Here is a 12208-nt window from a genome sequence, read left to right on the forward strand (position 1 = left end):
GTTCCGCATAAGCCAAAATTAACAAAAAAAAACCCACAGATTTTAAAGTCCTGTACATGACAACCCCGTTATGGTTCAAATAGGGAAAACCCATGGTTATTTAAGGAATAACTAAACAAGGAGAAATACAATTGCCTGTGTCTTTGCGCTCTGCTGAATCTGTTTGTGATTTCAAAAATCAGCTTAAGACACACCTGTTTAGGCAGGCATTTGGATAATTATCATAATCAATTAATGCACTGTGAACGTGATGTTCTTTCTATTTTGGGAATTGTTTTTTGTTTTTATTTAATTTAACTTTTCATGTTTTCTTTTTTCTTATGTGCTCTTGTTGTTGTTATTATTCCCATTATGGTATTTCTAACTGCATCATTATTACTACTGTTACCTCCTGTATTTTGTGTCTTAGTAAAGCCCTTTGTGGCTAATGTCTGTGAAAAGTGCTATATAAATACAATGTACTTACAACATTTGTATTTGTTAAATAACTGATTTTCATTTGGGATATGGTTTCCTACCATGGACTGAGTAAAATGTGGATCTAGTCTCAGTGACATCACTCTCACTGATCTCGGAAAAGCGTTTTGGTGTGGCACACCATTGATGTCAACACTAAAGATGAAGAGAAAAGGGTTAATAAAATCAGATATTTTGGCAGATTTGAGCAGAAAAACAGAACATGATTATATATATATAAAAAATGTGCTTCACTTAATTCCTTTTGCTGTTCTACACACCTTACCCATGCCATCACTGCTCTTTATAGATACTTTCCAAAATAATTCCATTATTATTCATGAAGCATTAGCTGCACAAGGAGTCAGGAAGTAGACTATACTTAGTAGCATAACCACTGCAAGATAAACACACTGCACCCCTGTGTTGGATCCTCATGCTGCTTGTTTTCAAGCTCTCTGTAGGATACTGATGAGCTGGGTACAGAGATTGCAAGACTTTAGAGGAGGACCTGCCCTCCCCTGTCGTCGAAAGCGAAACAAGTGGAAGAACCCCAGAGAGAGAGATATGTATATATATTTGCAGAGTTCTTCTCCCTCTGTACCTTGAGGACACTGAGATTAACATCAGAGTTGGTTGGGTCAAGCCAAGCTGCTGCTATGAAACCCAACTCCTGCCACCATGTTTTTGAAGTCAGCTGCTGACCCCTTTTATTGTCCTTTCCTCTGGGATTGACAATTCAATCAAAGGATTCACTGGTCTCCTCATCCAGCAGATTCACAAAGCTCCTCATGGCAGCACAACTGAGACGAGCTAAAAGTCCATGAAATCCTTTCCTGGAGGATTTTAGTTCTCAGACAGTGTTTGCAAGTGAGTAACATCAATACAGAGAGAGAGAGAGCAGCATCCTCGCAGCCATTAACACCAATGGTTTCTACCAAATTAGACTGGAAAATTTATTTACAGAGAGATAATTATGGCTATGCACAGCAGATCGGTATGCCCTCAGACAGGCTTGACATTTAGAAGTCCTTGTAAGTATGATCCACCATCAAAGAGTGTACCCTTATTACAGGAAATTCTCAACCTTTCCACTTAAGCTGTCACCACAAAATGTGCTATTTGGCTCCATAACGGGTTGACTTTAGTGTACAGAAGCATTGCCCTGACCACAGCTGGAGAATGGCCATTTTGCTGGCTTTTCTTTAAGGCAGGTTGTTTTCCATTCTCCCTGAATAAATGTCCAGTCCCTCGAGGACCAGGGCTGAGCAGATAAACGGGTGCCTCCTTCTGGTCTCTGGGTATTTCAATCCAAGGCCACCTTCCATTTCTTTCTCCCCACAGGCCCTAAAGATGCAGTGATTACATCGCCCTGACCAAAGCCATATCAGGGAGGAGAGGGGCCATCAGTAGCACCAATATTTTTATATTTCTCGAGAACGGGAGTGAAATTTATCACCTTGACTTTTTCATTAGACGTGACATTTTTCCGTATAAGTATTCACAGAGAAATCTAAATTCTGATGAGCTTTATTTTAATCCTCTTCGGCTTCACTTACTGCATACCATCCTAAATGAAAGATCTTTTCTTCAAAGGTTATTACAGATCTTTTTATCATTTAAGAAGGCACAATACGTTCCAAACTTGTCTTCTGTTTGCAGGGCAAGACTGATAATCCCCCCCTTCCATCAATATGTCTTCCATGATAATAAGCTGAGCCAAATGCCTTCGATGAATAGGCAAGGTCTTCTTTCTGGAGGCATTGTAAATAAAATGGAGCCAACAGTAATCAAAGTGATAATTAATTGCCTTGTGGAGATTGTAAGACTTTGCCTTCAGCAGCCAGAGAGAGGTTATATTATATCCATTATATTCAAAACGTGTTTCGCAAAGGGAAAGTGAAGGATCATAGGTGACACAGCAACCAATCAGAGAGGAGATAAGGGATCCGCTGGGAACTGCCAATGGTGCCCCCAGAGCTCCTAATATTACATACATTAAAACTAAATATGATATTTTGCAGACGAGCAGTATTATCTTTGTCCGAATCACAGCAGTGCTGAAATTCAGTACAACATCACTCCCTCTCTTTCGATATTGCTTGAATATGATATTGGAGTGTTCCTTTAAATCGAACATTTCATTCTATACACCTAGACAGCCTTTCGTCGGGGGTAAAAATATGACACTCAAGAGGTGATGCATGTGGAATAACTAAGAGAGAGAGAGAGAGAGAAAGAAAACAGCCATTGCATACGAGAGGCAAAAGATATTAAAGATGGACTGATAAATGGAGCCATGAGCAAAGACTGCAGCAAAGGAAGCATCCAAGACAAGAGATCGCAAGAGTAAAAGGCACAATATCTATGATTGCTTTTGCATATTTGAAGAAAGACAATCGGTCCTTGTTTCAAATCCAAACTACTCTTTGGTGACATAGTTTTGTTGCCAACTTTCACTATGAGTCCTGAAAGCTCTCTCCACAACCCACCACTAAATTCCTTCATTAGAGTTCCACAAGTAGCCACTTACACGACAAAAGCTGTTCCCTGTAATTATTTGGTTTTCACAAAAGCAGTGAGGCCTTCATCTTTTTTCCTGCAACAACCATTGCCAAGCACTACTTGATATATGACCTCTTGCACACTAGGGTATTAATAATTATTACACACTGTGGTCAATTTATGCACAGATGCCTCTGCCAAAACTATAAAGTGGTAATTATACCCAATAACTCACACTGATGGGGAACCTGGAGTTAACGTGAATAATTTGGTTCTGTTGCCTTCTTTTTTTTTGTTGCTGTGACAGGCTGCGTAACAGTGACAGTGTCGTCATGATTTAAAGAGCCTAATACAGCTCATAATAGTGTGAAATTATTTCTCTGTTTATCCATTAAAGGGAATCTTTGTCCCAGAGGTGTAAATAATGATACTCAAGAGCACGCATGCAACAACTCATTCTGATGTGAAGGACGAATGAAGGTTTACATGACTGCAGTCAGATCAGCCAAGCAGATTCTTTCCAGCACAATCCAGCACTTCAACTTGTACGCTGAATAATACAGTACTACAATAACTCCTCTTGTTCAACCAGACAGATATTCTTCTGCTTTTATTTCTGACATAATAAGCTGTTTTTCTAAGCTGTCCTGGTCTTTAAAGCAAGTACAAGTTTAAAGAAGACTCCTGATGGACAAATTACTGGGTTTTGATGACAGTTACACAAAAAAGTAAGCCTTGAAATGTGCATACAAAAAAAAAAATGGGTTACTAAAGAAAATACAAAGGGGGCAAATGTGTACATTTCCTTAAACATTGACTCTGCGTCATATATTTTGGAGCCTGAGGATTTATTTACAGGTGTAAGGGTTAAATGAAAGTTAGATTGCAGAAACATTTGATTACATTTCTTTTCACAAATGTCTCATTTGACACAAACAGCTCCTCATTACCTAAACGCCCTCTACGCTCAGCCAATGAAAGGCGTCTGATCCAACCTGCACTAAGTCTCTAATTAGACAAGTGTCCTCTGTCTCCTCCCGTTTGGAACAAACTTTCGTACTCCATTCGATCTGCCCCTTTGCACCTTTAAGAAAAAGCTAAAGACCCAGCTCCTTCATGAACACCTACGCACATGATGCTGTTAATATTGATGATGATGATGATGATGGTGGTTTGTTTTATAATGACAATGACGTTATTTAGGATGGTTTTGAAGCTGATTAGAACGTGCACTTACTGACATTAATTCCTCCTCTCTAGATCCTTTCTTGTGTTGTACTTACTCTCTGATGTATATCGCTTTGGGTTAAAGGGTCGGCTCTGAATTTTTGTAGCGTTATGAATCAACTTCATCATAAATGTTAAAAAAAACAGCAGTGTAATTTGTGGTACTGCAAGCTAGCCATATCTAGTCCATAAGGCCATGGTAATTGTAAAGAGAAAAATAAAAGCCAACTCAAATTCCGTTCATATTATCAGCACTCCATTTACTTTATGTATCTTCTCATTACGCCTACAACAGAGGATATTTCATGCTTTCAGATACTGGTGTACTATGAAGCCTCTAATTTTCAAAAAGAAAATACAACTTATAAAGGTTTGCAGAAACTTTCAAACCAGTCCGCCATATAATCCTGCTGTATCCTCCTGTTTCACCTGCTCTTTCATTTTCCGGTTCCGACACCTACCTATATAGGCATGATACAAAACTACATAGAAATGATCATTGTAGTTGCTGATAGTCTCCTTTTTTGTAGGTCACACAGAGGCATCAGTATTCATTTCAGTCTGCCAGACTGAGCCAGCTAAAAGTTCTTTACATGAGTTTTAAACACTTCTGTGTGGGTTTTATTTTTACACCTTAACAAACTGCTTAATTTCAATCCTGCCTTATTGGAAGCCTGCTTCATTTGAAGTCTGCTTCCATGGCTGCCTCGATGTGAGCATCATGCCTTTAAAATTCCCACAGCAGCTGATCTCTCTGACGGATGACACCACAGACTTCTAGCACCTTCCCAGCCACCAGGAGTTAATATCTGATACTAAAATGGATACCTTTTTCACGATGGAACATCGCCTAATGCATGTTAAGAACCCTCATCTTATAAAGGTGATGAGTGGAGCGCTGGGTCAGAATTCAATATGACACTTTCTCATTGGTGAGTAATGGATGGGATGAGTGACTTACAAGTTTTGTCTGATTCGTCGGAGTCGTCGGGGCAGTCGGGCTCACCGTCACAGAGCCAGGCTTCTGGGATGCAGGTTTCCTGGTCGTGACAGTGAAACTCCCCTACGTCGCACAAGATGGCTTCTGGGTGGCAGAGGGTGAGAGAGGGTGGAGAAAGAGACAGAAGAGATGCAGCATGAGGATGATGGAAGTGAACAGGAGGATAAAACATGCACTGGATGTAAACTTGAACGTGAGTGTGAGTTAAGAGGAAGTGGATTTGGACTTTTTAAAGAATTTAATGCCGTAATGGATCTGGTGAAGAAGAGGCTTTTATGTAAGCAAATGAAGGCAGACAATTAATAGAGTTCTGTACGTCTTTTGTCAGAGGCATCTTTTCATACAACAGTTCTTTGACAGAACAGGACGACATATATTTCTCCTCCACAAGATTAAATGCTGCTAAAAGAGGCAGACACCGACGATGCCCGGGCTTTGTGATTTTGACAGCTACTCCTCCTCTAACAAAGACATGATGTCCTTCATGCCTCGGCAAACTATTACAAAGCAGTTTGGCAAGTTTGTTCTTATCTTTTTCCCTTCTTTTTGTGCTTTCATTTGATGGAGGAACTGGGGGAGTTCAGTGAAAGCCCAGTCAACTAAAAAGTCATCACAGCCTTTCAATATAGTGTAGCACGCATCTGTCAAAGTGTTGACATGTTTCTTGCCGGTAGCTGTCAGAGACTCAGCTCCATCATTCTGCAGAACGACACAAGCTTTTGCTAAAGATTTGACATCACAATGTGACCTGCCGCTACTTCTCCACCGCGCAGAGTGACAAAAAAAAAAGACGGTAATTTGTTTCTAAGCTTAACCCACAGACAATCAGACAGGCTCTGACTCCCCCTCCCACTCTCTTACTCTATCACCATCTTTTCCCAGTGTGTTCCTAACCCATTAGTGGTGGGAGTGAAGCAAGTGGGAGATCAGGTCTGCAGCATTTGAACGGTGAGAGTGATAATTCAACGCACCGCTGCTCCCTGCCCCTGCACCCTCCAGCAAATTCACTACCCAGGGACAAATCTGAAAAGGTCAAACATCTCATCCATTCTGCCTCTCCTATTCCCACTGATGCAATATATCTGAAATCTCACCATTTAAATCAAGGTCTCTTTTGAAATATTCAAAGCCCCCTTTTTCAGGTTTAAAAGGGGGACATTCTTAAAATTGCACACCAAAGCCATCAAAACTTGAAAGGAAAAAAAATAATATTAAAATTCATGTCTTGTTTACTGGGGAAGGTGGATCTCAAGGTAGACTCCTGCATTCTGAACGGATGATTCAAATGATTTAGCCTCTGAGAAGTGAAACAGCATAGTAAATGTATCATGCAAAATAGTTCTACAACACTGTTAAGAACAACGGTACAGTATTAGAAGCAGTGGGATCATTTTTTTTGTTAATATTGTAAAAGAAAACTTTATTAGGAAAAACTCATAAACCTCTGAGGAAGAGAAATGTCACATGCTGTTTTGCCCCACATCTTTAACAGGGTCATTAAACATTAAATATTGATCCAATCCTCTATTTTCCTAGATAACACAGCTACACAGTCTTAATGTCCATTAGTAAATGATAAAATGGTAAATGGACTTGAGCTTGTAAAGCACTTTTCTAGTCTTCTGACTATACTCAAAGCAGGTCACACCTCACACCCACTCACACACTGATGGCAGAGGCTGCTATGTAAAGTGTCCATCAGTAATAATTAATCCCATGCATTCACACTTATACGCCGGAGAAGAAACAGCCGGAGAAACTTGAGGTTAAATGTCTTGTCAACTGATAGATCGGACATGTGGGATGCAGAATGCTGGGGATCAAACCCCCCACTTTCTGGATGAGAGACTACCAACTCTACCACTAAGCCGCAGCCGGTCCTTTCTGGGGGCCCCAGATTGCATTAAAGTAATGAATTAATCAATTAATTAATCCAATGTATTCGCTTTGAATAGATCTGCATTGCAATTACAAAATATGTTTCCAAATAGTTCTTCGATGTATTTTTCTTTGATAAAAGAAAGTATAAAAAAATAAAACAGCCTTTTTTCAACCTCCTTAGCCTTTTTGGACAGTTTCACATGAAAGACCTCCTATCCCTTTCAATGTATCTTAATAAGCAGGGCTTTTGTTGTACTTGCAGACCTCTGGTGCTGGGTGTGTGTGTGTGTGTGTGTGTGTGTGTGTGTGTGTGTGTGTGTGTGTGTGTGTGTGTGTGTGTGTGTTTGTCATTTTCTCAATAATGCAGCAGGTTTTATTTCCACTGAGCCTGGGCTGGGTCTGGCCCACGTGAAACAGAGTTTAAAACAAGCAAGAGACTCTAACACTGAGCTGAATCGAAAATAATATCCAAACAAAAAAAAATTCTTCCCATTATTAAACCACCTTACAACTACTTGCTGGCATTTATGTGTTCCCGTGTTGTGCCTCAGGGCTCTGGCACACATGGAGCTCAGCAGAATGCAGGAGAGATGAAGAGTTGAAGAAGGATGCACATGTTTTGTTGCTGTCCTTGATAGCTTTGTGACTAAAAACGTTGTAGTAGCATATGTAAAACAGATGATCACACTGAATCAATGAGTCAATATAGCAGACAGATTCAGTAACAGAAAAGCCCTGGAATTCCCTGAAAACAGTCATTGGGGTCTGATCAGGACACCAGAAAAAAAAAGAGAAAAATAGCTTGAATAAATCTAACATGATTTCAATTTCTTTCAATTTTAGACACTTTTTCATCCCTGAGAGGAAATTAAAACGTTTTACTCATAGCCTCATTGTTGTCATTGCAGACAACAGAAACTCGGAAAAGAGTGTATTTAGTCAAGAAACAACACCTCTTCACGTATAGTACAGAGAAGGTGAGATCATGCATCATTCAGCACCAACATCCTGAGGCCTGATTGAGGGTTACAGCGGGGCCAGCCCCAGGGTACCAGGAGTCAAAACCCAGCAAGGACCCCACCTGGTTGCTGGATTCCCAATCTTAAAAAAAAACCCACACATCCCCCCCCCCCCCCCCCCCCCCCCTTCTGTCTCTGAGGTTGTGTTTGCTAGAAGGTTGTTGAGCCACGATACCATTGCTCACTCATCTGGCTGCACATGGGGCCTATTTCTGCAATGCTCCCCCCACAAGCATTCCCTGCGGGGGGTCTCCACTGCCCCTGTGTTTGATTAATTAACTGTTTAACAAACTGCAAATGAAAAAAAAGACTTTGCTGTTCTTTCATTCATTTACTTTTTTTTTTTTAAACCAACAACAGCCCTAATGTGAGTGGTTTACTTCACAATAACACTGACTATTTTTGTGCCAAGTGGAGATATTTAGCTGTCAAGTGTGTCTTTTAATCATCATCAAGAAACACGATACTGCGCTCAACATGACCAGCTGTCAGCCTCAATAACAATGATTATCACCGCAATAAAAATGAATACAGCACCAGTTTAATAAGATGGACTGAGCATTATTTGTCAGGTTTATGGTTATACAAAATAAGGGATATGATACCACCAAGAAAATAACATTGTACATTTGACCATGCAGTCTTTTACCTTTTTTCTATGTACACATAACCACTGTTGCACATAAAGACTGAACTCTGTTTGAGCTGATGTTCACAAGATCATGTACATTTTCTCTGAAACTGTATTTTTTCGCAAAGGTATCCATAGACGTACCAGGTTCGTTTTTTGGCCAAAGGGACATCCATTTGAGTGTATAAACAGTAATGTCCTACCCATGCCTTTAAAGCTGAATAGATTGCCATTGAAAAGAAGAGGCCACTCCTTCAGCAAGCGATGTAAGCCATGAAAGGAACTGCCCCTAGACCTTCGAGCAGAGCAGTTACCTATTGATGTTCTACCTCTTTTCATGCCTCTTCATCTTAAAAGCAAAGGAGGCCAAATATAAGGGAACACAAATCACCTCCTAGGTCAATTCATCTTTCCCTCCTGCATTTGCAAACAGCCTCCCCTTGACACAGGCTGCACTGTCGCTGCATCATGGGGGGGGGGGGGGGGGGGGGGGGGCAATAGAGGCACAAAAATCTACACTAGGAAAGTAAATGCGCTGTCTCTTTGTTCATATATGTGCATGAGATAAATAAAGGTGCAATATTAAACACCATTATGTATTTTGCAGATAATTCTATACAAACATCAAATGACTGGTGATGGCTGGAATAGTAAATAGGAAAAAAAAAAGGCAGAAGATGCCTTCAGTGAATGCAAAATATTCCATTAGCATAACAGTGAGAAACAAACAGTGACATTTCAGCTGGGCCCATTACAATGAGCTTCATTCCTGACACCCAAAAGCCACCACTGGCACAATGCTGCGGCTCATTAGAGCCATTGAGCTTCTTAAATGTGCCAGATTTTCAGAAGCACAAGGAGTTGTTTGGAAGCAGGAAGACAGGGAAGTTGTTTGCTAACCTGCTTAAGGAAGACCAGCCAGCAGAATTCATTTCAGCAAATTGCTCGAGATGAGGTATGAATTCGAGAGTGTTGACCCAATTGCTGAACACGTCCAGCATGCTGCAGTGTAACCATACGGCAAATCTCTCTATCCTGAATTATGCAATATAGCTCCCACTTTGCTATCTTCTCAGTTCTGTTAAACTCTGAATTACACGAGCGCTTAGGCCTTAATTTACCTTTCTAAACAATATTATATTCCCATGAGCTAAGCCACAAACCACTAAGGCATTACAATCCCTGGAATTGCATCAGACACACAGTTCACAATATGGCACAGTGGATAAGTCGTAAGCCACAGGCCTATTCAAACAAAACGTGTGCTATCACAGCAGTGGTGCTGCACACAGCTCAAAGTGGTGAATTAAACGTCAGCCATGTATGTACAGCTGAAAAAAGCCGATCTGAGAATATTCCTCAGTCAGGCATATCTTTCAGCTGCAGGTTGAGTAGGAGCTGCTTCTTAAAGAAGCTATTTGCAGCTCATCCAACTTGCTGTGCTTTACACTGAAAGCTGTGAGTGAACTTGTCAAAGCAGTGATAGTCCATTAGACAAATGTTGCGCGAGGGGGCTGAAGGTCAACCAATAAATAGGAGAAAAGAGTCTGAAAAACAGCGTGGACAAATAGAACAGCAAAAATATACTTGAAAAGGAATAAATAAATAAAGACCAGTATAAAAGGTTATCTGAACTTGCGGTGAATTGTTTCTCAGCTGTGGCTATCATTTTTCAGTTTAGTTGTGATGGTCATGTTGGACTTCAACTCCTACTCCTTTAGTAGTTGCTGACAGGGAAGAAAGTGTCAGAGGGAGGAAATAAAAAGGACATTGTAGTTATACAGATATCATTTGTGATTAGCATGAATAACTGGTGTTTATGGATTCTTCTTCCTTGCAGGTGATGACATGCTGCTGGCTGCTCAGTTGGCTCTTATGCAGCTCTGCATATTCATTAACAATTTGTGTATTCATTTGCATTGGTATTATTCAAAGATTAAGTTCATGTAGCAGTGGAGTTAATTTTCCCGTGGCGTAGTCTGCTTAGTGTACCTCATGTTTACTGATGTCCAAAGTGATCATTTGAAAACAGTAGAGGCTTAATTGTCTTGGGAATATTCCCCCTCCTGGTTGTTAAGTTAGTTTTCTGTCTCATGCATGCTAATGTTCAACCTCGGCTTGTGTTTTTTTTTGATCATAATGAAAGACATAGCTAAAGTCTAGCTTATTGCTAATTAGTTAGCTAATTATTTTGACAGAGAAGAGGAGGCCTGGTCTGCATACAACTCCTAAACCTGTACTGAGCACAAACTTTTATAGTTGCTGAATATTCCTTTTGTATTAGGTTCATAAAAGAGAAATAAGCAAGTCCTAATGAAAGCACCTTATAGGAGCAACGTATTGTGTCTTAAAGGTGATAATAGTGCATTAATACATTATGTACTATATAAATTATAATTAAACTGAAACATGCTCTCTTCAAGTAAATGTCAGCAAGTTACCAGCAATTCAAATAATCATGATACATCAATTGAAGTCATAAATGCCACATCAATGGCGGCATTTGTTGTTTTAGACCGTTCAGCTTAATATTGGTGCTTCACACAATTATCATAAGGCCCTATAAGCAGATGTATTATTCATTATCAGTACAATTATAATACATTACTGACATGGGCATCTTAGGAAGTGCTTTCTATCGCAACACTTATTAACACCTTTATTATAGAGGGGCTCAATTTGATTAACCAGGGAGGCATTTTGGATTCATGAACTCATCAAAATTGAACCACATGGAGTTAATGAAGCACATGCTTTGTTGTGAGACTAAATATTATATCTTGTTCCTTTTCTACAGGTAATGTGGACCCAAAGGAGAGTTGAGTCACTAGGTCCCCTGACAATCCCCCCTTCCTGTTTAGTGGCACAGGGACAGCTGCAGTGTAGAGTTCTACTGTTTTTGCATTCAGCTTATTATATTCAGTAAGCCATAGTGGAAAGGATCATTATATTTAATTGACACGAGTTGGTAATTGTCTTGTTATTCTTGTTAATATGTTATGTGTATTTGCTTTGTATTTGTAAATGTACTTTTTTGTTATACTATCTGGATTATATAAATTATGTCATGTTGTTTTGATGCACGCTATAGGTCTCGTTTGAGGCTATGACCCAGAATGATCTGTATTTTGATGATTGGTCATATTACCATATGTATTTAACACCCCTGTGCATGCCCATGATTGTGCTGGGTGAACCTTTTTTTTTTAATTTTGATACACTTTATTAATCCCCGAGGGGAAATTCGGGTTTACACTCTGTTATTTATAGGGACACATAGGTCCGAATCACACATGCACAAACAGGACCTGTTTCTCGCGACATGCATTGGTGGAGAGATGTCAGAGTGGGGCTGCTACAAGCTGCTAAGCAGAGAGCACACCTGAGGATTTGGGGATTATGTGCCTTGCTCAAGGGTACCTCTGCAGTGCTCAGGAGGTGACCTGGTGCCGCTCCAGCTACCAGACCAACTTCCAAATTATGGTCCGC

The 12208-nt window shown here is 40.1% G+C and overlaps 1 protein-coding gene across 1 annotated transcript in view; it reads right to left on the minus strand.

Moving 5' to 3' along the window:
- Positions 1–12208, minus strand: part of lrp1bb (low density lipoprotein receptor-related protein 1Bb) — a 267014-nt gene that overhangs the window by 177340 nt on the left and 77466 nt on the right. Inside the window, exon 2 of the mRNA XM_061053736.1 lies at positions 5150–5272. Coding sequence (XP_060909719.1) covers positions 5150–5272 — 123 coding nt within the window. The remainder of the gene's footprint in view (positions 1–5149; positions 5273–12208) is intronic.

Source organism: Labrus mixtus, chromosome 13 (assembly GCF_963584025.1).
Source record: "Labrus mixtus chromosome 13, fLabMix1.1, whole genome shotgun sequence".
Taxonomy (NCBI): Eukaryota; Metazoa; Chordata; class Actinopteri; order Labriformes; family Labridae; genus Labrus; species Labrus mixtus.